Source organism: Jaculus jaculus, chromosome 8 (assembly GCF_020740685.1).
Source record: "Jaculus jaculus isolate mJacJac1 chromosome 8, mJacJac1.mat.Y.cur, whole genome shotgun sequence".
In the NCBI taxonomy this organism is placed as follows: Eukaryota; Metazoa; Chordata; class Mammalia; order Rodentia; family Dipodidae; genus Jaculus; species Jaculus jaculus.
Window position 1 is genome coordinate 116664325 of NC_059109.1, and position 25771 is coordinate 116690095.

General features: G+C 42.0%; 1 protein-coding gene across 2 annotated transcripts in view; it reads right to left on the bottom strand.

The window, feature by feature from the left end:
- LOC101598719 (protein NDRG3) overlaps positions 1-25771 on the bottom strand; it is a 117840-nt gene that overhangs the window by 90357 nt on the left and 1712 nt on the right. For both annotated transcript variants that reach the window (XM_045156016.1, XM_045156015.1), the window contains exon 2: positions 1066-1167. In XM_045156016.1, coding sequence (XP_045011951.1) covers positions 1066-1122 — 57 coding nt within the window. In that variant the 5' untranslated portion in view covers positions 1123-1167. The remainder of the gene's footprint in view (positions 1-1065; positions 1168-25771) is intronic.

Genomic DNA, 25771 nt, shown 5'->3' on the forward strand with positions numbered 1-25771 from the left:
GAACAAGAAGTCTAGTAAAATACAAACGAAGCAGTGATGGAAATAGAGACAGAGAGAAGTCACAAGGATGAAAATGGCTAGTAGAATGCAATATCAATTTAGAAAACACAGAGCTAGATGTTGTAAATGCCTCACTTTGGTAGAGGAAAATAAGCAGTAACATCTTCTGATACCTTCACCCCTTCCCACCCACCCATCCTTATTCTCCATCAGTACTTCCCTCACAGAGATATAAAAACATTTTAATATAGAACAAGGACAGTAAACCACAGACAGAATGTAAACAAAAATTTGACACATTTACTAACCAGAGAGGGATCTGAAAGATCAGCCTATCTTAAATTTTTGGTACGTCACAGCATACCCACTACTTGCTGAGTCCTGGTAACTGACAGCTATGCTGCTCATTATGAAGTTCTTGCACACTCTGTGTTCACGAGGTATATTACTGACATCCAATACCTGATGAAAGCAGTGATGTGGGTAGAAAGGTCAGGTTATAGATTCAATAAACTTTTGGGAGAGCACTGCAGCCTGCATACCCTATCAGCTGTCATATTAAGCTTTTCTTATAGAAACTAAAAGTAAAGACATTTGGATTTTTTTTTTTTTTGTTTCGCTTTGTTTTGCTTTGTTTTTGAAATAGGGTCTCACTCTAACTCAGGCTGACCTGGAATTCACTATGTAGTCTCAGGGTGGCCTCGAATTCATGGTGATCCTCCTACCTCTGCCTCCCAACTGCTGGGATGAAAGGTGTGTGCCACCATACCCAGCTCTAGACATTTTAAATCAAACACCACCCTCACACTTTCTATTTTTAAGTTGGTCATATTAATTTTTTCCCCTTAAGATTTCCATCTGAAAAATAGGGAAATCTCAAAGATGGCCTATGGAAGTGAAAGAAAGTGGGGGAAGACATAAAAGAGTAAGAAATGTACTTAAAATGTACTCCTATCATTGAAAGTCAAACTAAATAGTAACAAACTATTGTGATCATATAAAAAAAGAACTAATAGCAGACAAAAATATCTGCACAATTTTAGTTAAAAATAGAAGAGTCTTTACCTTATCATTTAGAAGTGGCTTGATCTCTGTGAGTTGAACATCCTGAAGTTCATCCATGAGGACAGTTCAGAGTAGAGAAGGCCAAAGAATAAACTAGTAACTCTGAAATAGAAGAAAAGCTTTAAGCTAGAAGTTGGAAACGTGACAGTCACATTGCACTCATTCATTCATATGTCAGAGTGTATCATGTACTGCTTGGGGTACTGAAGATACACAGTGAAGGCAGCTGTTGTTTATTCTTCCTTCCTGGTATTCAAACCCTTGCTCAGCTCCCTACTCCATCTCTACTGAATGTGAGGTTTGACCAAGAGAGTAAGGGAAATGTAGGCTGGAGAGATGGCTCAGGAAGTAGTTAAAGGTGCTTGCCTAGAAAGCCTGATGGCCCAGGTTTGATCCTCCCAGTACCACATAAAGCCAGATGTACAAAGTGGCACATGTCTGGAGTTCATTTACAGTGGCAAAATGCCCTAGTGTACTCAATCTCTCTTCCCTTGCAAAGAATAAAAAATATTTTTTTAAAAAAGAGTAAGGGAAACATGTAAGCACTTGTATATGGTTACATTACAAATTATTTTGATATCTGTCTTGCTGAGAAGACACTGCAGGGAATTGAGGGCAGCCTCTCCTTGAAAGATAGTGAGAAAACAAGACTTGGTTCAACAGTCTGTCAGGATTTGAGTACTGCCAACAACCACATGAGTCGGAAGCAAATTTTTCCCCAGTCTAGCCCTAGATGAGAAGCAAGCACTGTTGACACCTTGATGCACAGCCTTGCAGAGGAGTCACAGAAACTTTGAGATAAATAATGTGTATTGCTTTAAGTCATTAAGCTTGTGGTGATATTTTTATGAAGAAGCAAGTAACAAATACAATAGTGCTTACACTCATGGAATATACATCTTTGTTACTGATGATGATGATGGGTAAGTACTTTGATGGGTAAGAACAATGCTTCTGGAAGCAATTATTTGGAGGGTGAATTAAGGGAGGCAAAAATTGAAGGTTAATGTAGAATAAGGCCCTGTTTTAGTAATGGCAATGAAGAGGAAATGAACCAACTAACCTTCAGAGGGGAGTCTCAGCAGTGGATGAAGATTATGTGTGGCCTATGAGTCCCATACTCATTTATTCCACATATTCACACTCATTTAGAACCTACCATCAAAATTAATTAGGAATGACCTACGTTACTAATAGAATTTGTGATTCTCCCAAGTTACATTACAAAGGCATGTTTCTGCTTTGTCTTGAGCCACCATCTTTGAAGGAAAATAAGAATTGTGACAACACTCAGCAGTGCTCTGGAGGTCCATGTGGACAGGAATCAACATACCAGAACCAACCTGCCAACCATGAAAATGAGCCACCTTGCAAATCAACCCTCCAGCCCCAGTCTAGAGTTCAGGTGACAGCCCTAGAGATATCTGACTAAACCTCATGAGGAAAGGGCCAGAACTATCCTCCCTGCCACATCTGTGTCTGAATTCTTAATCCATAGACGCTATGAAAGATAAGAACACTTTTAGTGCCAGAGGGATGGCTTAGCATAGTTAAGGTGTCTGCCTGCGAATTCTAAGGACCCAGGTTCAATTCCCCATATAAAAGCCCATATAAGCCAGATGCACATGGTGGCACATGCATCTGGGTTTGTTGAAGTGGTTGGAGCACACATTCTCTATCTGCCTCTTACCCCCACACTCAAATAAATAAATAATAAAATCGAACTTGGGTCCTTTGGCTTCATAGGCAAACACCTTAACAGCAAAACCATCCCTCCAGCCTTCTGCTAAGTTTTAAACTTTGTCTTCTCTTGTTTTTGTTTTTTGAGGTAGGGTCTCACCTCACTCAAGCCCAGGCGGACCTGGAATTCACCATGTAGTCTGAGGGTGCTCTTGAATTCACAGTGATCCTCCTACCTCTGCCTCCCAAGTGCTCGGTTAAAGGCGTGCACCACCACACCTGACTTTGTCTTCTCTTGTTTAAAGTCAGTCTGTATTCAGATGATCCTATGACACACTAACTACTTAGGTACCCTCGACCACCCTCCAAGTCCTGAAAAGAATGAGAACACTAACGAATTCCAATCTGGGCTGGGCATGGTGGCTCATACCTTTAATCCCAGCACTCTGGAGGCAGAGGTAGGAGGATTGCTGTGAGTTCAAGGTCACTCTCTGAGAGTACATAGTGAATTCCAGGTCATCAGTGAGACCCTACTTTGAAAATCCAAAAGAATAAAAATAAAAATAAAAGAGTTCCAATCTTCTCAGTGCCTGACCCCTATATATTTTATTCTTTCTCCTCAACATCTTTATCAAGAACTGTCTTATCATACTATACCATTGTACTTTTGGAGTCCATTAGATATAGTCATTGGAGAGGTACCCCAACTTCCATATCCAGTGGCTCCACTCAGCTTGATGCAATCCGTCCAGTAGTTGCCATAATTCCCTAACAGCAGTTAGGTTTACTTCTTGACAGTGAGGACTGAGGCAGTTTCAGGATATCAGGGCCCCTTAAATAAAAGCATGGAAGAAACCTATCCTTGCAATCTTCACTTTGCTAGAGGCCAGAGAAGGATCTGCCTAAAGGGGTTCCCTAAATGTTTTTCCTTAAACTCAACCTGATTCCCTCCCTAAAGAGAAATTCCCTTTCATAGAATAGTTCCCTCTCGCCAGGTGCATGGTGGCACATGCCTTTAATCCTGGCACTTGGGAGGCTGAAGTAGAAGTAGGAGGATCACTATGAGAGGCTACCCTGAGACCCTGAGACTACATAGTGATTTCCAGGTCAGCCTGAGCTAGAGAGAGACACTACCATGAAAAACCAAAAACGAATAGTACCCTCTCCTAGATTCCTGAAAGGATTAAACCTGAACCCAGCTGGTTAGTTTAGCTCCCATTCAGAATGGACAAAAGATCCCCTTGTGGGTCTCTAGGAAGGTTTTGCCATGCTCCTGCCTTCTCATGGGCAGTCCTCTTTCCTTCACTTACATGCTTTAAGCTCTATCTATTAGATCAAAAAAAAAAAAAAAATCTCCTAAACCTTAAAAAAATAAAATAAAAAATTGAACTCAGGACAGGCCTATTAGCTCATGCCTTTAATCCCAGCACTTGGGAGGCTGAGGTAGACCACTGTGAATTGAAAGTCAGCTTGGACTACAAAGTGAGTTCCAGGTCAGTCTGAACCAGAGTAAGAACCCTATCTCAAAAATAAAAATAAGGGCTGGAGAGATGGTTTAGCGGGTAAGCACTTGCCTGTGAAGTCTAAGGACCCCGGTTCAAGACTCAGTTCCCCAGGAACCACGTTAGCCAGATGCACAAGGGGGTGCGCGCATCTGGAGTTCGTTTGCAGTGGCTGGAAGCCCTGGCGCACCCATTCTCCCCCCCCCCCCCGCCATTGCTCTCAAATAAATAAATAAAATAAGCAAAAAGTATTTAAAAAAATAAAAATAAAAGAACTAAACCTACTGAACATCAGTTTAGTAATGCACTACACTCATCTTTCAATTGCTTTCCTCATGATCCCACAGCTGACTGGTAGCTGTAGTTTGTAGTCTGCCCTGGATGTAAAAAGCATACTGTATTACAGATCAGTAGATCAGAAAAAGATAAACATTGAAAACTCAGAAGGTATAGCTCAGTGGTAGTGTATATGCCTAGCATGCATAAGGTCCTAGGTTCAATCCCCAGCACCTGAAAGAAAGTAGACTGAAAATGACTCATTCTGTTTATCACACAATTGGACCTTATATGCTCACTTTAAAAAAGTATTAAAAAATCTGAAAATAAAAAGGTATCCTTTTGATATTTTGTATGCATGCATGCCAGAGGTTGACACTGTCTTCCTCAGTTGTTCACCACCTTTATTTTATTTATTTGAGAAAGAGAGACAGAGAGAAAGAGGCAGGGAGAGAGAATGGCCACACCCAGGGCCTCCTGACATTGCAAATGAACTCCAGAAACACACTACTTTATGCACCTGGCTTTATGTGAAAACTGGAACATCTGACTTTACAAGCAAGCGATTTCAACAGCTGAGCCACCTCTCCAGTCCCCTCCCACTATTTATTGATTGTTTTTATTAAGGTTTTAAAATTGATTGATTGATTGATTTGAGAGAGAGACAGACAGAATGGGCATGACTGCAAACAAACTCCAGAAGCATGCACCCACTTGTGCATCTGGCTCATGTGGGTCCTGGGGAATCAAACCTGGGTCCTTTGCCTTATAGCAGGCAAATACTTTAACCACTATGCCATACCTCCAGCCCTTGATTTATTTATTCACAGGAGAGGGGAAAAAACAGAAAGAGATCGACACAAAGAGAATTTCACCTTATTTTTTGAGACAAGGTCTCTTATTGAACCTAGAACTCAACAATTTGGCTAAAGAGCCACCAAGCCATAGGGATCCTCCTGTCTCTACCCCCTTAGTACTAGGATTACACGCAAGAGTGGCCATACCCAGCTTTTACGTCGGTGCTGGGGATTTGAATTCAGGTCCTCATGCTTTACCCACTGCCATTTCCTCAGCCCACAGAAAGATATCTTTCTTACAGTTCTTCTATCCAAAAGACAACCACTATACTAGGACTGAGTTTTAGGCCAGTCTGGCATACACAGGAAGACCATGTCTCAAAACAAACAAGAATTCTGGTCTTTCCATTTATTCTTTTTTTCCAAATAAAATGGGATTTCCTGAACCTGTCTTTCAATTCACCTGCTTTGTTTTCTAGTTTAATTTACTCTCAAGCCTTCAGGAAAAACTTCACTATGGGGGGCAGAGAAAAGCCTAACATGGAGGCAAGGTCTGCTTAGTGCTCCCTGATTTGCTTTTATTTTTTATATTTTTTAACATTTTTAAGGACTTATTTTTATTTATTTATTAGAGACAGAGAGAGGAAGAGAGAGAATGGGTACACCAGGGCCTCTAGCCACTGCAAATGAACCCCAGATGCATGTGCTACCATGTGCATCTGGCTTACGTGGGTCCTGGAGAATCAAACCTGGGTCCTTAGGCTTTGCAGGCAAGCGCCTTTACTGCTAAGCCATCTCTCCAGCCCTGCTCTTTCTTTTAAACATTGTTGTTACTATTTTTGAGTCAGGTCTCATGTAGCCCAGGTTAGCCTCTAACTCATATGTAGCAAAAGCTACCCTTGAACTCCTGACATCCTGCCTCCACCTACCAAGTACTAGGATTACAGGTATGTGCCACCATGCCTGGCAATCCCCTACTTTTAAAAGATGAAAAAGGGGGCTGGGGAGATGGCTTAGCAGTTAAGGCACATGCCTGTGAAGCCTAAGGACCCAGGTTCGATTCTCCAGGTCCCACATAAGCCAGATGCACATAGTGCTGCATGTGTCTGAGACTTCATTTGCAGTGGCTAGAATGGTGTACTATCTGTATCTATCAAATAAACAATAAATAAAATATTTTTTAAAAATGAAGAAAAGCCAGGCAATGATGGCGTATGCCTTTAATCCCAGCACTTGAAAGGCCAAGGTACAAGGATTACTGTGAGTTCAAGAACACTCTAAAACTACATAGTGAATTCTAGGTCAGCCTGGACCAGAGTAAGACCCTACCCTGAAATACAAATAAATAAATAAATAAAATAAAAATAATATGAACAAAAAAAGAGATGCTGTGTCATCAAACAATGCAAATGGGCAGAGCCTGTCAGCTGGGCTCAATGCAGCGTAAGGCAAACATGCTGGTTAGTGGACTGGAGAGATGGCTTATCGGTTAAGGTGTTTGCCTGTGAAGCCCAAGGACTCATGTTAGATTCCCCAGGACCCACATAAGCCAGATGCACAAGGAACACATGCATCTGGAGTTCGTATGCAGTGGTTATAAGCCCTGGCATGCCATTCTTTCTATCTGTCTCTCCTCTCTGCTTGCAATTTTTTTTTTTTCAAGGTAAGGTTTCACTGTAGTCCAAGCTGACCTGGAATTCACTATGTAGTCTCAGGATGGCCTAGGACTCACAGTGATCCTCCTACCTCTGCCTCCCAAGCGCTAGGTGTGGTGGTGCACCACCACACCCAGCTAAATAAAAATTTAAGAAATGCTGGTTAGGAGGACAGTAAACTACTCCAGGATTACTTACAAACTAGCAACAAGATGGCAACATTCACCTTCTACACATGAAGGAAACCATGCATTCTGCTGAAGACACAAAGTATGCGCAGTGCTTGCTATCCTGAGCCCTTGCCAATGAGCAATTTTATAACATATATACGAAATCTAAGATCACATGGTGGAAAACTCCATCTCCAGATTCCTCTGCTGCACAGATTGGCTCCCTCTTGGGGATCTGTGGCCTGCAGTTCTGGCATTTGTACAAATAGCATTGCTGCCAGGTCCCATCCTGGCACAAAGAGCTATCACTATTTTCAAAGGTTGTTGATGCAATAGACAATGAAATTTTTCTAGTCTTATGAGGTTCCTTCTTCCTAGTCTTATGAGGAAATGGAATGAGTGACAAAAAAGCCCAGTCATCCTTATAAATTGAATGAAACAGCAAAGGGGCAAAAGTGGGCACCAATTATGTGCCAGAAATTCCCTAAGTATCTATGTTTAATCCTTGTAACAATCCTCTCAGGAAAATATCTTCATTTCTTACTTCATAAACATGAAGGTTGGGCTATTTAAAAACTTTTGTTAGCTGGACATGGTGGCTCATGACTATAGTCTCAGAACACCTAGAGGTTTAATTAGAAAGATAGCTATGAGTTCAAGGCCAGTCTGAGGCTACAGAGTTAGTTCCAGGTCAGCCTGGACTAGAGTGAGACCCTGCCTCAAAAACCAACCAAACTCTTGCTTTCTCCCCTATACCATAAAGTCTATGTTGCATCTTGCCTGCAGGTTATGGGGAACCTGGACAAGTTCCTTTCTCTATACTCATATGGTGATACCCACTGAGGTAAAAGCCTAAAGCAATCCTATACATGCCAATAATGACTCAGAACCCTTGGTCTGGGTCTGAGTCATCACACCAGCATAAGAACACTCACTCTGTTAATAGGTAGTTAAGGGCTAGGAGAACATGAAATTAGTAGAGAAACAGGAAATAAAATTCCAGCTATTTCTTGGTAGCCAATTTCAGAAACAAGGTCTAGTCTTCACTTGTTGTTTGAACAGCATACCTTCAATTTTAATACACAATTTCCTGGGGTTTTTCTCAATTTTGAGTAATGAGTCTGAGATGTAAACTATTACTGAAGTCCAGTGGGGATCATCTGAGATGAAGACATGAACTAAAAGACATTAGCCACAACTTGGGATACTGAAGATGACACTCATTATTTTCACCTTGACTTCTTTCAAAAGGAATTTCAGTAAACTATATGGGATTTTTAAAAAGTTTTTATTTATTTGGGGGGGGGGAGAAAGACATATACAAAAAACAGGCATGCCAGGACCTCTAGCCACTGCAATGAATGAACTCCAGATGCACACGCCACCTTGCGCATCTGGCTTTACATGGGTACTGGGGAATCAAGCCCAGGTCCTTAGTTAGGCTTTTCAGGTCAGTGCCTTAACCACTGAATCATCTCTCCAGTCTCTATATGGGATTTATACTTATTTACTTTTTCAATATTTATTCATTTGAGAGAGAAAGAGAAGCAGATATATACAGAGAATGAGCAAGCCAGGTCCTCTAGCTACAGCAAATGAATTCCAGATGCATGCACCACCTTGTGCATCTGGCTTATGTGGGTACTGGGAAATCAAACCTAGGTCCTTAGGCTTTACAGGCAAGTGTCTTAACTGCTTAGCTGTTCTCCAACCCCCACCTACATGGGATTTTTAAAAGATTCAAGAGGCCAGATCAACTAGAAGGGGAATATATGAGAAGCCTAGCTGAAAGGTAAGAATCTGCCAGGCTACTGAAATTACAAATGTAAGGGAAAAGGGAGGGGCTAGGGGGATAAAGATCAGTAGTGGAGCACCAGCCTAGCAGACAAAAGATCCTGGGTTCAATTCTCAGCACTGTTAAAAATAAATAAATAAAATAAAAGGGAATTAGAAGTTGGTCAATGGCATTTGCCTGCAAAACCAAAGGACCTCAGTTCAATTCCCCAGGACCCACATAAGACAGATGCACAAGGTGGCACATGTGTCTGCAGTTTGTTTGCAGTGATTGGAGATCCTGGCGCACCTATTCTCTCCCTCTCTCTCCCTGCATCTTTCTCTCCCTCTCTCAAATAAGTAAAAAGAAAATTAGGGCTGGAGGGATGGCTTAGCAGTTAAAGTATATACCTGCAAAGCCAAAGGACTCAGGTTTGATTCCCCAGGACCCACGTTAGCCAGATGTACAAGGGGGCACACAAATCTGGAGTTTGTCTACAGTGGCTGGAGGCCCTGGCGTACCCATTTTCTCCCTCTGTCTCCCCACCCCCACCTCTCTCTCTCTGTCAAATAAATAAAAATAAAATATTTTAAAAAAGAAAAAAAAATTAAATGTTGGTCAAAACAGATGCAGGCTGGGAAGAGTCAGATGTACAAAGTGCCACATGCATCGCGGTATGTTTGCAGTGGCAAGAGGCACTGGTATGTCCAGTGCCTGCCACTCCCCCAATTCTGCCTGCCTCTCTCCCCTCCCTAAAAATAAGATATTTCTTAAAAAAAAAAAAAAAAAACTAGAGCAGGGCATGATGGTGCACATCTTTATTTATTTTATTTTATAAATATTGTATTTACTTATTTTTTGTTTTAGGTTTTTGAGGTAGGGTCTCCCTCTAGCCCAGGCTGACATGGAACTGCTGAGATTAAAGGTGTGCACCTAGGGTTCGAGGCCATCCTGAGACTACATAGTGAATTTCAGGTCAGCCTGGGCTAGAGGGAGACCCTACCTTGAAAAAAAACAAAACAAAACAAAACAACAAAACAACAACAAAAAACTAGGAAAAGCCAGGCATGGTGGGCTCACACAATCCCAGCACTAGGAGGGCTAAGGCAGGAGGATAGCCAGGAGTTCAAGGCTAGCCTGAACTACACAGTGAGACCCTGTCTCAAAACAAACAGGGCTGGAAAGATGACTCAGCGGATAGGTCACTTGCATACAATGCCTGATGGCCCAGGTTTGATTCCCTTTTACCCACATAAAGCCAGATGTACAAAGTGGCATACGCATCTGGAATCCGTTTGCAGTGGCAAGTGGCCCTAGGGTGGCAAAATGCCCTAGTGCACCCATTCTCTCTTTCCTTCTCTGTCTTTCTGTTTGGAAATATGTAAATAAATATTTTATAAAAAGAAGTCAATCAATCAATCTAGGAAAATGAGGTTCAGGCCCAATGCTGAATAGCCTATAGCTATGTAGATCATTTAGAAATTTAGAAACTGACACTTTTCAACTTAAGTGCAAGAAATGTTTTACTAGGAAGCAAAAAAAAGACACCAGTGTTCTCTGGCACACAGGGTCAGCATGAGAAGGGCCTTTTAAGACATTAAGATTTGTAATATTTAAATTTGCCCCAAACAAACCTCTGAAATACTAAACAGGAAAAATGTCTAGGAGCTCTGTTGAAGTGGTAGTCCAAAACACACTGATCATCAAATATTTCAGCACTAAGGGCAGAATACCTTCCAGTGAGTTGTTGGCCAGGGAGGTCCCTGATGCTCCCTAAACATTCTAGGCCATTGCTAAGGCTCTTGGCTGCCACCATAACTAGATGGTAAGACCCTATTCCTAAAGACTCCACATACTTGGGCTGCAGGTTCACTGAAAAATCAAGCTGGAGCTGAGCTGGAAACTTCCTCCTTGTGGACCAGCTGACAGAAAGCTGGAAAAAGCTATGCTGCATGCAGTCCTATAGGAGAGAGAAGTCAAAGGTGGTTAATAGCAGTGGACCTTGCAAGCCTTAAGGCTGGCCAGATAGGCCAAATGTGGCAACTGGTGCAAAAGTGGCATGTCTGTTATGGGTAAAACCAACCATTCTCTAATTAGACTGGAGGCCCACTCCACAGGAGGGAATACTAGTCAAAAGCCCATGGCTGAAGAGGTCATGAGTCCTAGTGGAGTAATGCCTGCTGCTGTCTGGTTAAAAATATACATTATGCCCACCAAACTGTCCTATAAGCACTTGCTTAATGTTTATATCCATATATTAATGTCATTACCATTTTTGGTTAAAGGAAGATTCTCTTTTCAGATGGCAGCAACCACTGGGATGACCAAAAGTCACTATAGCTGGCCATGGTGGTGCATGCCTTTAATCCCAGCACTCAAGAGGCTGAGGCAGAAGAATCACTGAGTTCAAGGCCAGCCTGAGTGTGCAGTGAGTGAATTCCAGGACAGCCTGGGCTAGATTGAGACCTTACCTTGAAAAATACAAAATAAATATTGGGAGGCAGAGTTAGGAGGATCACTGTGGGTTTAAGGCCACCCTGAGACTATATAGTGAATTCTAGGTCAGCGTGGGCTACAGTGAGACCCTACCCCGAAAAAACCAAATAAATAAATAATTTGGGCTAGAGATTGCTCAGCAGTTAAGGTACTTGCCTACAAAGTCTAATGACCCAGGTTCCGTTTCCTAGTTCCCATGTAAAGCCAGATGCACAAACTGGCACATGCATCTGGAGTTTGTTTGCAGTGGCAGGAGGCCCTGGCATGCTCATTCTCTCTCTCTGTCTCTTTCTCTCTGTTTGAAAATAAATAAATAAAATTTTTTTTTAAGCTGGGACTTTCCCTCCTCCCACCTTCCACATGGCAGAAACTATCTGTACTTCCTTCTCTTAACTAATAAAGTCTCTCTAAACCTTCAAAAAAAGTTACCATAGTGCTGAAAAGTGACAGTGGAGTGTTCAGTACTAAGTGAGACATCTCTATCACACTCTCCTGGGCTCAGAGACCATGGCAAAAGAGGTGGCAGAAAGATTTCAAGAGCCAAAGAAAGAGTAGGACTGCTTACCATGTAATCTTCCAGACATAAATGGCCTTGATATTCATTCACAATGCCTGACACTACCAATACAAGACCTTCATGATAAAAGGAAAAGATAACAAAATCAAAATAAAAGAGAGACTAAATGGAAGGGGGAAGGGATTTGATGGAGGGTAGATTTGAGAGGGGGAGAATGAGGGTGGGTGTAGAAATGATCATGGTTTATTATCTATACTTACGGAAGCTAACAAAAACAAGTTTTTTGTTTTTTAAATATTTACTTACTTACTTATTTGAGAGATAGGGGGAGTGAATGAGAAAGAGGCAAGATGGGCATGCCAGGACCTCCAGGCACTGCAAACAAACTCCAGACATATATGTGCCACCTTGTGCATCTGGCTCATGTGGGTACTGGGGAACTGAACCTGGGTCCTTAGACTTATCAGGCACGTGCCTTAACCACTAAGCTATCTCTCCAGTCCGTTTTTTGTTTTTTGAGGTAGGGTCTCACTCTAACCCAGGCTAACCTGGAATTCACTATGTAGTCTCACGCTGGCCTTGAACACATAGCAATCCTACCTCTGCCTCCCGAGTGCTGGGATTAAAGGTGTGAACCACCATGGCTGGCACAAGTTTTAAAAAATAAAAATAAAAATGGGAGGATATCTCAGTGGTAGTGTGTTTGTATAGCATTCATGAGGCTCTGGGGATTCATTCCCAGCAACACTAAACAAGCAAACAAAGCCAAAACAAAGACTTGGTACAAGCCTTTAATCCTAGCACTTAGGAGACTTGAGGTAGGAGGACTGCCTTAAATTAGAGGGCAGCCTGGGCTACAGAGTGAGTTCCAGGTCAGCCAGGGTTACAGTGAGACCATGTCTCAAAAAAATTAAAAATAGCCAAGTATGGTGGGCATGCCTTTAATTCCAGAACTTGGGGGGCAGAGGTAGGAGGATCGCCATGAGTTAATGCCACCTTGAGACTACATAGTAAATTCCAGGTCAGCCTGAGCTAGAGGGAGACCCTACCTCAAAAAACCAACAGATAAATAAATAAAAATAATAAATAAATCCAATGATGACGAGTGCAAGCTTTTGTCCACCTAGGAAGTAGTTGTCCAGAGATGCATGGATCCTTCCAGTCATGGAAAGAGCCCATAAGAACATCAGAAGTGGACTCTAGACTAAGCAGGCCCCTAACCAACTGATTAGAACTGTGCAAAGCATTTTCCCTTTCTTGGCTTCAGTTTCTCCATCTGTAAAGGGAAGATGTTGAGCAAGAGTGCCTGATAGGGCTGATATTATGCATCCCAAAATCTCCCTATAAATGTTGCACTACATATTTTCTCCCTAAATTGAGCTCCTCTCCCTTGCATCTCATACAATCTTCATTGCAATTGTAAGAAGTCCCCAGTTAGCAACCTAGTAAGGTTCAAAGACTTGAAGGTCGCTCAGTAAATTAGCAGACAGGTGCACTTGGTCAGACCCCACTCTGCACTGCCATTTAGTCAGAGAAAGCTCACTGAGATTCCTAGTGCTTTAAAAATATTTGGCGAGGGGCACTAGAACAGTAAGAAAGTATAGTGTCTGTGTCCAAGGTAATTTGTTACCCTAAGCTTTGTTCAGTTGCACTGACACCAGGCCACTAGTTTGTATTCTAGGGACAGAGCCAACCGCATTTGGTTTAGGAAGATTGCAGACAGGCTACCAAAACAATGCAGCAGACAAAAGAGGCGAGGGTGGGGGGGGCGTGTTGAGGAGCAGAAAGGGTTAGCTGCAGCCAGTACTGAGGCAGTTAAGGCTAAAAGGGTGGTACACTGCCCGCCAGAGGACTGGCTGGGAAGGTAATCAGCAGAGCTTCTACAGCACAGCAGACTCACATCTTCCCTTCCCACTGCCTGAATAAGCAATCATTGAACAGATCACTCAATTAGCACAATGGTACTATGAAAAACACTGGGACAGCAGCATCATTGCTATTAAGAGATGAAAAAAATGAGGCTTAAGAAGTCAAATTGGCCAAAATACTTCCACTAATAAATGGCACAACTAGAACTGAAACCCACATCTTCTTTTCATAAATGCTCACTTTATATCCCACTGGGGGTGAAGAGAAGAACTGTTCAGCAGACTATCACACAATGTCTACCCCACAATGAGACCTCCCTATATCTGATTATAAATTCACTCAGTTGGCATCAAGTCACAGACGCAAGGATGAAATCTTGTTACGTAGCAAGGAATCAGAAAGCACAAATTTGGGGTTGGAGTTCTTCACTTAGGGGTTTAATGAGGCGGGGAAGACAAAGTCTGTACACAAATCTGCAGCGCAGCTCAGGGCTGTGTGTGGACAAACTCACAGGCAGTTTCTAAGTGCCGTAGCAGCAGTCATGCGAGGACGGGAATGTCTTTGTTGAGGGCAAGGCTTTCCAGTGCAGCGCAGGGTTTAAGAGCACACCTAACCTCTACAACACAGTACCCTCTCCAAAAAGCTGTGACCACCAAAAATGTCTCCAGGACAATACCAAATGTCCTCTGTGGGGCCAAATCACCATATGTGAGAACTACTGCCCTAAGGCTAACAGAGGTTTAGGACAAAGGTCAGTCAATGAAGATGTTGAGAGACAGTTTCATGGAGGAGGTAATATTTGAACTGTACCTGCAAGGACAGATAAAATTTCTATAGGTAAAGATGGGAGAATAAAGAATTTGAGTAACAGCAGTAAAGAAAAATGAAGTCATTAGTAGCAGAGGCCAGTGAGTTAAAAAGGAGACATAAAGGGAAGAGAAAGGAAGGGAGGAGGGTACTTAATAGGTTGATATGGTATATATGTAAGTACAATGATTGTGATGGGGAGGTAATATGATGGAGAATGGAATTTCAAAGGGGAAAGTGTGGGGGGGGTGGGGAGGGAGGGAATTACCATGGGACTTTTTTTTTATAATCATGGAAAATGCTAGTAAAAATTTTAAAAAATTAAAAAAAAAGAGCCATTTAGAAAATGATCCCATCATGAAAGAAAATGAAGTGTGCATTCATATGTCTAAAACTCCATATACTCAGGGGCATGACAGGTCTTTTGCTTCTAAACATTCTTAACGTGTACCTGCCATTGAGCTATTTTTGCTTAGAAAAAACTTAGAAAAGACTTTAATGTATTGTGTTGAATTATTTTTCCTTTCTTTATAAACAGATTATGTTCTTTTTAATATCCCAAAATGGTCAAAGACATTCCTTTGCAATTTTCAAATTTTGGAAAAATATCAGTTTTACTAGAGATTCAAACTTTCAAATGTCAGTGTTAGTAGGACATTATCAGTTGTTTTCACATCATTCATGCAAACTGCCCTTTAAATACTTAAGTTTATGCCCATATATTAATGCTACTCTCACTTTTGATTAGAGAAGCTTCTATTTCAGATGGGGGTGACCACTGGTGAGACTCAATGACAGTGGAGTGTTCAGTACTAAATGAAACACCTCTATCACAGCTTGTAAAGCTCAGGAAACATTGAGGAAGAGATGGTGAAAAGAATGTATGAGCCAAAAGAAGGAGAGGAGTGCTCTGCAACATTATCTCCCAGACACAAAGGGGCTATGGGTATTCATGACCTCTTAGTGGCTGATTCTACCTACACAAGACCTGCATAATAGGAGGAAAAAATTATGACATCAAAATAGAAGAGGGACTAATTGGAAAGAAGAGATTCAGTGGAGAAGGGATTTGGAAGGGTGGAAAGGGAGGGTGGTAGGAGGGGATTATGATCATGTTATATTATCTGTATGTATGAAAACTGTCAACAAAGTTTCTTTAAACAACAGAAAAAAAAAGAAAAATGAAGTCATGAAAGTTGCAGAAATATGGATGTATCTAGAAATGATTACACTAAATAAGGTAACTCAGGCCCAGAAAACCAAGAGCCACATGTTCTCCCTCATATGTGGATCCTAGCTACAGATGATTGGGCTTCTCTGTGAGAAGGAAAAAACTCAGTAGCAGAGGCCAGTAAGTTAAAAAGGAGATATAAAGGGAAGAGAAAGGAAAGGAGGAAGGTACTTAATAGATTGGTATTGTATATAAGTAGAAGACTAGATTAACGGGGGTGAAAAGGCCCAAAGTGAGGTCAGAGGAAAGAGATTTGAGTAAAGCAAAAGTGGAGGGAGGGCTAATCAAAATCTAATAGGATGCAAATAAATCATATGGAATCCTCCAGTTTTGGACAATGGAAAATTCAGGAGCCATAGATCATTGTTAGAAAATTTTCAGTACCAGGGATGGGATACCTCCAGTGAGTTGTTGGCCAGGGTGGTCCCTGATGCCCCCAAAACATTTTAGGCCATTGCCAAGGCCCTTGGTTTCCCACCACCAATAGATGGTAAGACCCTATTGCTGAAGACTCCACATATTTGGGCTGCAAGGCCACTGAGAAATCCCACTGGAACTGAGCTGATAACTTCCTCCATGTAGACCAGCTGACAGAAAGCTGGAAGAAGCCATTCTACATGTAGTTCAATGGGAGAAAGAGATACCACCAGTGAAGATACTCAACAGTGGACACTGCATGCCTTATAATTGGCCAGCCAGGCCTAACAAGCCAACGGGTACAATAGTGGCAGGTCTGTCATGGTGGAAACCAACTGCCCTCCAATTGGACTAGAGGATCGCTCCATGGAGGGGGGGACCACATCCCTGATACTGAAAACTTAAAACAGGGTTAGTCATGAGCCATAGGGGTATAACATCTGCTGATGTCTGAAAAAATGTATATACTATGTTTATCAAACTGCCCAGTAAGCACTTCTCTTAATATTTATACCCTTATATTAATGCTACTCTTACTTTGGGTAGAGAATCTTCTCTTTTCAGATGGCAGTGACCTTGGGATGACTCAGAAGGTATCATAGTGCTGGAAAGAAGTGACTGGAGTACTGAGTAACGTTTCGATCACACCTTCCAAGGCTCAGGGTCCAATGCGGAAGAGGTGGTGGAAAGAATGTAAGAGCCAAAGGAATGGCAGGACTCCTTACAACATGCTCCCTCCAGACATAAAATGGCCTGGATACCCATGACCTCATGGTGCCTGACACTACCTACACAAGACCATCATAAGAAGAGGAAAAAGGGGCTGGAGAGATGGCTTAGCGGTTAAGGCGCTTGCCTGCAAAGCCAATAGACCCAAGTTCAACTTCCCAGGACCCATGCAGAAGACAGATGCACAAGGGGGCGCAAGCGTCTGGAGTTCTTTGCAGTGGCTGGAGGCCCTGGTGTGCCCATTCTCTCTCTCTCTCTACCTGCCTATTTCTGTATATATCTCTCTCTCTCAAATAAATAAATAATTTTAAAAAAGAAGAGGAAAAGATCATGACATCAAAATAAAAGACAGACTGATTGATGGGGAGGGGATATGATGGAGAATGGAATTTCAAACGGAAAAGTGGGGGGAAGGGTATTACCATGGGATATTTTTTATAATCATGGAAAAGGTTAATAAAAATTGAGAAAAAATAATACATAAATATTTAAAAGAGAAAAAAAAAGAATTTGAGTAAGAGAGGATAACTTGAAGGTCAAATGAGAAAGGCCACAGTCTGCTGGATAATGTTCCACTTTGTAAGAGCAAAGGGTTCCTGTTGTCAATAGAAGATAAGGCAAAATATGACACATGATGTTATATGAGTAGTCAAATCACACTAGTGGTAGTTCCATGTGTCCCAACTTACCAAGAACAAAAAAGGTTGCCTGAGTTCTTACACTAACACATCTAATTTTTGTAACATAGTAGCAGTGATAAAAGAAGCTTCCCCATGGGATGAAGAGATAGCTCGGTGGATAAGGTGCTTGTCTACAAAGCCAAAAGATCCAGGTTGACTCCCCAGTACCCATGTAAACCAGATGCACAAGCTGGCACATGGGTCTGGGGTTTAATTTCTCTCTCTCATAAATATATAAGTAAATAAATATAGCAAGCTTCTCCAGAGCAGAAGTAAGATAACTAAGGACTATAACGTTTAGAAGATTCCCAAAGGAGATAGAATGATGGACCCTGAAGGGATATGTTTGGAATAGTTGGAAGAGACAAGTGATATCCCAAGTGAGGATGCCAGGGTGGGGAAAAAAATAAATGTACATAATACATCCAGAACACACACACACCAATGGGGCTGGAGAGATTGCTCAGTGGTTAAGGCGCTTGCCTGCAAAACCAAAGGACCTCAGTTCAATTCCCCAGGACCCACATAAGCCAGATGCACAAGGTGACACATGCGTCTGCAGTTCATTTGCAATGGCTGAAGGCCCTAGCACACCCACTCTCTCACTTTCTCTCTCTGCTTGCAAATAAATAAACAATTTTTTTAAGAACAAAAAAACTGGATGGGAGAGACGGCTCAGCAGTTAAGGAGCTTGCCTGTGAACCCACATTTGATTCCCCAGTACCCTTATAAGCCAGGTGCACAAGGTGGCATATTCATCTGGAGTTCCATTTACAGTGGCTGTTGGCCCTGATGTGCCCATTCTCTCTCTCTAAACTAAATAATAAAACATTAAAAAAGAACGAAGAAAGCAAGCAAGTAAGTAACATGGGTGGGAGAGGAGACAAGTTGTAAAGGAGGCTGGGTCAGAGCACAGGGCACCTAACCAAATTTTACTATGGGACAACCACTGATGGTTTCTGAGAAGAATGACTCAGAGCTTAAGTTTTTCAATTGTTTAAAACGTGCTCATCTTGTCTAAAAATTATCCTAGCTACACTGAAGATGTGAGAGCTTTAAAAAACAAAACCAGAGCAGGCATGGTGGTGCACGCCTTTAATCCCAGCACTAGGAGGATCACTATGAGTTCGAGGCCACCCTGAGACTACATAGTGAATTCCAGGTGAGCCGGAGAGAGAATGAGACCCTACCTCGGGGGGGGGGGGGGGAATCAGTGTGGCTGAGGACATGGCTCAGCAATTAAAGGCAATTATCTACAAAGCCTGCTGGCCTTGGTTCAATTCCCCAGTACCCAACTAAAGCCAGACACACAAAGTGGTGCATGTGTCTGGAGTTTGCAGTGGCAAGAATCCCTGGCATGCATACACACACACACACTCTCATTCTCTCTCTCTCTCTCTCACTCCATCCCTTCTTCCTGCTCTTCTCTTGTAAGTAAATATAAATATTTTTAATTTTCTTTTGAGGCAAGCCCAATAGGCTAGTCTTTTTTCTTTCTTTATGCTTTATTTGAGAGAGAGAGAAGAACAGAGAGAGAGAGAATGAATGGGTATACCAGGGCCTCCAGCCGCTGCAAACAAATTCCAGATGCATGTGCCACCTTGTGCATCTGGCAAATGTGGGTCCTGGGGAATCAAACCTGGGTCCTTTGGCTTTGCAGGCAACTATCTTAACAGCTAAGCCATCTCTCTCTAGCTCGTGACCTTCTTTTTTATTTTAAATGCAAGAGACAAGAGTTGGGGCTGGAGAGATGGCTTAGCAGTTAAGGCTCTTGCCTGCAAAGCCAAAGAACCCAGGTTCGATTACCCAGGACCCATGTAAGCCAGATGCACAAGGGGGTGCATGCATCTGGAGTTGTTTGCAGTGGCTAGATGACCTGGCACACCCATTCTCTCTCTCCTCTCTTAAAAATAAGTAAAATATTTTTTAAAAAGAGACAGAAAGAACAGTGTTAAGAAAGACAGAAAGAAGGGGAGAGAAAGAGAATTGGCATGCTAGGGCCTCTAGCTACTGCAAATGGACTCCAGATTCATGCGTCACTTTGTGCATCTGTCTTACATGGGTACTGGGGAATTGAACTTGGGTCCTTAGCCTTCATAAGCAAGTGCCTTAATCACTAATTCATCTTTCCAGCCCAATTAAAAAAAATATTTTTTTCTTTTTTTAATTTTTCAAGGTAGGGTCTCACTCTAGCCCAGGCTGACTGGGAGTTCACTATGTAGTCTCAGGGTGACCTCAAACTTACAGCAATCCTCCTACCTCTGCTTCCCAGGTGCTGGGATAAAAGGCAGGTACCACCATCCCAGGCTTGTTTTTTTTTTTTTTTTTTTGGTTTTTCAAGGTAGGGTCTCGCTCTAGCCCAGGCTAACCTGGTATTCACTATGTAGTCTCAGGGTGATCTCGAACTCATGGAAATCCTCCTACCTCTGCCTCCCGACTGCTGGGATTAAAGGTGTGTGCTACCAGGCCCGGCACTGTATTTTTTTTTTTTTTTTTTTTGAGGTAGGGTCTCACTGTAGCCCAGGCTGACCTGGAATTCACTATGGAGTCTCAGGGTGGCTTCGAACTCACAATCCTCCCACCTCTGCCTCCCGAGTGCTGGGATTAAAGGCGTGCGCCACCACGCCCAGCTGTATTTTTTTTTAATATATAAAAAAATATGGGCTGGAGAGATGGCTTAGTGGTTAAGGTATTTACCTGCAAAGCCAAAGAATCCCGGTTCAATTCTCCAAGACCCATGTAAGCCAGATGCACAAGGGGTGCACGCATCTGGAGTTCATTTGCAATGGCTGGAGGCCCTGGCGTACCCAATCTCTCCCTCTCTCTCTCTGCCTCTTTCTCTCTCTGAAATAAATAAATAAAATGTATTTTAAAAAGCATTGGTACCCAGCCCCCACCAAGATCCAATTCTAGTGGTTGTAGCAGAGCACAGGTATTTTCACAGCTTCACAGGTAAATCCAGCTTTGCATCTTTAACGCAGCATGGGCTAAGAACCACTGTTCTAGAGAAATGTCCTCAAGTTCCATCAAGGAAAGAAACAGAAAATTTTAAATGATTTGTCTAAATTCACACAGCTGGCTGAATATGGAGCAAAGATGAGCATGTGGATTCCTAGCCCAGACTCTGAAAGACATTCCAGAAGACTGGGCTAGATTCCATACTTTCATCTGTAAGAAGCACAATTACCTGATGACTTGGCTCTTAAATTTGTCAGAGTTAAAGCCTGAATTAATCTAATCATAAAACTATTGACTTAAGCCTCCCCTCAAGTGTCTAGGGCAATGGATGTTGGTTTCCAGTGCAGTCTCCTGGGGGCTTTAAGAAAGCAAAGGCCCTCAAGAGACTGCCCAGGAATCAAGATAAACAAAACAAACTACCTAGCTCCACAGGAGAAAGGAAGTCTTTTTTTTAAAAACCAGCTGGTTCAGATTTTTCCCTGCATAACAGAAAATCTGGGTTTCTTTTTACAAGAATAGTCTCAGATATGATCCCCTACCTACATAATAAACAAGGAAGATGGCAAAGGCAGCTGATGAGGCATACTCACTGATAATTATTCTGACAGGAAATACCTCAGCTCCTCCTGACCCTGGGCAAGAGCCAACCACACCACTTACAATAGGCCCCCTGGTTTTTTTCTTTTCTTTTGTTTGTTTTTTGAGACAGTCTCATTGTATGGCTGAGGATGACCTTGAACTTCTGGATCCTCCTACCTCCACTTCCCAAGGGGCTGGTGACTGAACCTGGCCTTTGGCTTCTTGCATGCTAGGCAGCACTTGCTCTTCAACTGAGCTCCATCCCCCACCTCCCACCCTGCCTGGGTTCTGGCAGCAGGTGGGAAAGAGATTTGCAGAGAGCACCAAATGGGAGTCTGAGTTCATTCTGTTCATTCTAGGGATCGGGTACAGATAACTGGCAGAACAAAGCAATTCCCATAGTGGGGTCTCCTTGTTAATTCCAGACACCCAACCAACCAAAGTTCTCACACACAAGGGTCACACTAAGGTAACTATCAGCAGAAGCACAACCAGCCACCTTCCACTCCTGAAGGATGCAGCTCAGGACACTAGGAAAGCTACTGCTGGCAAGATGATGGTACAAGCTCTTGGACGAGCTCTGAGTTCCTACCAGCTGTAAAGCAGAATCCCTGGAAACAGTTTGTTCCTTACTATAGTCTGAATGAGGTAAGGGACAAACAAGAGCCCTAAAACGCAGTACTCCACACTAGCTTACACTATGCCAGGTACCATGATGAACAATTTATCCATTCATTATTTATGGTACTTCCCGGCACATTTATAAGCGGCTCTCTGGAATCCTCCCCCTCTAACAGATAAGAAACTGAACTAAATTTGCAATTTGCCAAAGGCCCCTAAGTAGCAAGCAGCAGAGCAATTTGATCTACATCTATTAACTTTCCTGCTTGATGCCACTGAACAATTCTTTTACATATTTTTTTCAGGTTTGACTTCTGAAGAACTTAATGATAAAAGAAATTTAAAAACTGAAAAGTACCATATAAAGTTTGGGTACTGGGCTGGAGAGATGGCTTAATGGTTAAGGTACTTGCCTGTGAAACCTAAGGACCTAGGTTTGATTCCCCAGTACCCACGTAAGCCAGATATACAAGGTGGCGCATGTCTAGAATTTGTTTGCAGTGGCTAGAAGCCCTGGAGCACCCATTCTCTTTATCTACCTCTCTCTCAAACAAATAAATAAAATAAATATAAAAAATAAAGTTTGCCATGGTTTGTTGTCTATAAGTATAGAAGTTATCAATAATATATATATACAGCCAGGTGTGGTGGTGCACGCCTTTAATCCCAGCATTTGGGAGGCAGAGGTAGGAGGATTGCCATTAGTTCCACGCCACCCTGAGACTCCATAGTGAATTCCAGGTCAGCCTGGGCTAGAGTGAGACCCTACCTCAAAAAACCAAAAAAATAAAATAAAAAATAAAATTATATAATATATACATTATATAATAAATATATAATATATATTAAAAGAATAAAGTATATATATATATATAAAAAGAATAAAGTTTGGATACTATTATTACTTTAATAGGAAAGACCAGACCGATGTGGAGGTACTGAAAAAGCAATCTATACCTTGTGGAATGTCTAATCACCCATGTAACATTTTAGTCAACACTCTTGCTAAAACCATCTCAACACTATGACTTAAAAGCAGCAGCATCTTCAAAAGCTGAAGAAGGGCTGGGGAGATGGAAAATGATTGCCACGCAAGTGTGAGGACCTGGGTTCAGATCCCCAGGACCTATTATTCCATAAAGGCAGCAGTGGTAGCACAGGTCCAGCATACCTGTGACAAGCCGAGAGACAGAGACAGGAGAATCCCCAGAACCCTGGGAGACCAGGCAGTCTAGCATATGCAGCAGTGAACAAGAGACCCTGCTTCAAACAAGGTGGAAAGCAAGGACTAACACCCAAGGTTGCCCAATGACTCCCACATGTGTGCCATGACACACATACACCCGCACTCAAACACATGAACATACACACATACACAAACACACTGCTCACACACAAAAAGCATAAAAACAAGTTGAAGGAACAAGAGAGTAATGGGGATGAATAAGATCAAAATATATTATGTACATGTATGACACTGTCAAAAATAAATGAAGTATGGGCTGGAGAGATGGCTTAGCGGTTAATTGCTTGCCTGTGAAGCCTAAGGACCCCGGTTCAAGGCTCAATTCCCCAGGACCCACGTTAACCAGATGTACAAGGGGGCGCACGCTTCTGGAGCTCATTTGCAGTGGATAGAGGCCCTGGCGTGCCCATTCTCTCTTTCTATCTGCCTCTTTCTCACTCTGTCGCTCTCAAATAAATAAAAGTACCAAAAAATAAAAAAAATAAAAAATAAATGAAGTATGTGTGTGTGTTTTCAAGGCAGGGTCTCACTGTAGCCCAAGCTGACATGGAATTCACTCTGTACTTCCAAGCTGGCCTCAAACTCATTCAAAAGGCAGAGGTGGGAGGATTGCTGTGAGTTTGAGTCAGCCTTGTTAGAGTGAGACCTTGCCTGGGGTTTGGGAAAGAATGGTAGGAACAGTTCTGCTCTCAAGAGTTGTTTGACAATAACCTGATCTCTCTTTTCTCTCTGCTCTACCATGTATTACAGATTAATGTATAATGGCTCTGGAGCTAAGTTCTCACTATTTTGAAAACCATCCAAGGGCTGGAGAGATGGCTTAGTGGTTAAGGCATTTTTTGCCTGCAAAGTAAGTCTAAGGACCCAGGTCCCATTCCCCAGTACCCATGTAAGCCTGATGCACAAGGTGGCACATGTGAATTGAGTTCGTTTTCAGTGGCTAGAGGCCCTGGCACAACCATTCTCTCTCTCATCTCTAATAAATTTTTTAAAAATTAAAAATATATCATTTCTAATAAACAATTTGAAAGCAAATATTTCTGGAGAGACTACCACATGACAATTATGAATTAAAGGAAAGTTGACATGATTTCAAATCTTAAATTATTATTAGAATTAGGAAGCAATTTCATAGTATATTTATGGCTTAGACACAGTTTTCCTTACCCTACTTCACTGGATTTATAAAATTGCAAGCCATCATACTAATAGCTCCCCCCCAAAATGAGAGCTATTACACTAAAACCTACAACATCATCTTCCTTACAGACACCACAAAAATACATAACAAAAAACTTTAAATAACAAAATCAAGTATAAAGATGTCTATATCAGAATTTATTCTTGATAATTCAAAAACCCAGACTGTAGACCATGGGCATTAGGTGATAAAGGGATTGCTCAAATTATGTAGCCAAAGCCGGAGGGAAGCCACCACCTTACTTACAAAATTAAATTTAATCGGCTGTATTGACTATAAAGTCTCTAGGATAAAGGCTGAAAGCACTTCCACACAGAGTCAGGGATAACAATGGCTCCATATTATATGGTTCTGAATTAGGTTTAATAGCATAGTGTGCTTGGTGCTATAATTAATGTTTATATGGAATTTAACTGAGCATGCAAGGAAGCTATTTTGCCTTCAAAGTGCACCTCCCCCCTTCAGCCATCAACAATAAATATTTACTTAGGACTGATAATATGTCAAGCATTATCAGAAACACCATGGAATGTTTTTTTTTCCATCACTGAATTTTGAGTCAACTATACCATTCCTCTCACTACAGGTAAATTCAAAAAAATATATTACTAGGGCCAGGGAGATGGCTCAGTGGGTAAAGCACTTGCTGCGCAAGCAGGAAGATCTGAGTTCCAAGTGGGCACAGAGACCTGCATAACCCCAACATTCAGGAGGCACAGTCAGGGAATCTCCAAGGCAAGCTGGCTACTGAGACTAGCTGAATTGGCAAGATCAAATAAGACTATACCTCAGTAAATAAGGTAGAGAGTAACTAAGGAAGACCCTTGATGTCAACCTTTGCCCTTGACAGGCATACCTACACAAACGTGCCCACACACATTAAAAAACAATGATAACAAAAAACAGCCAGGTGAGGTGGTGCACGCCTTTAATCTCAACACTCAGGAGGTAGAGGTAGGAGGATCACCACGAGTTCAAGGCCACCCAAAGACTACATAGTGAATTCCAGGTCAGCCTGAGCTAGAATAATACCCTACCTCGAAAAACAAATGATAATAATAATAAAATATATTCTAGAAATATTTATTTTTTTCCCATTTGTACAGGGTTAACACACTGTAGTAAATACATAAGGTCTTATCTACACGGGCTTGATTAGAAAAACTAAGTATTCTCTAAATTTTTTTTTAAAAAAAAAAGATATATCACTCTGGGGGGAAGGCTGGAGATCAAACCCAGAGCTTGACATAAGCTAAGCACAGATTCTACCACTAAGCTATATACCCTGAGCTCAAGTCAACTCATTCTGATACAGAATTTTTTTTTTATTTTTTGTTTTTCGAGGTAAGGTTTCACTCTAGCCCAGGCTGACCTGGAATTCACTATGGAGTCTCAGGGTGGCCTCGAACTCACAGCGATCCTCCTACCTCTGCCTCCCAAGTGCTGGGATTAAAGGCGTGCGCCACCACGCCCGGCTGATACAGAATTTTAAATATCCTCC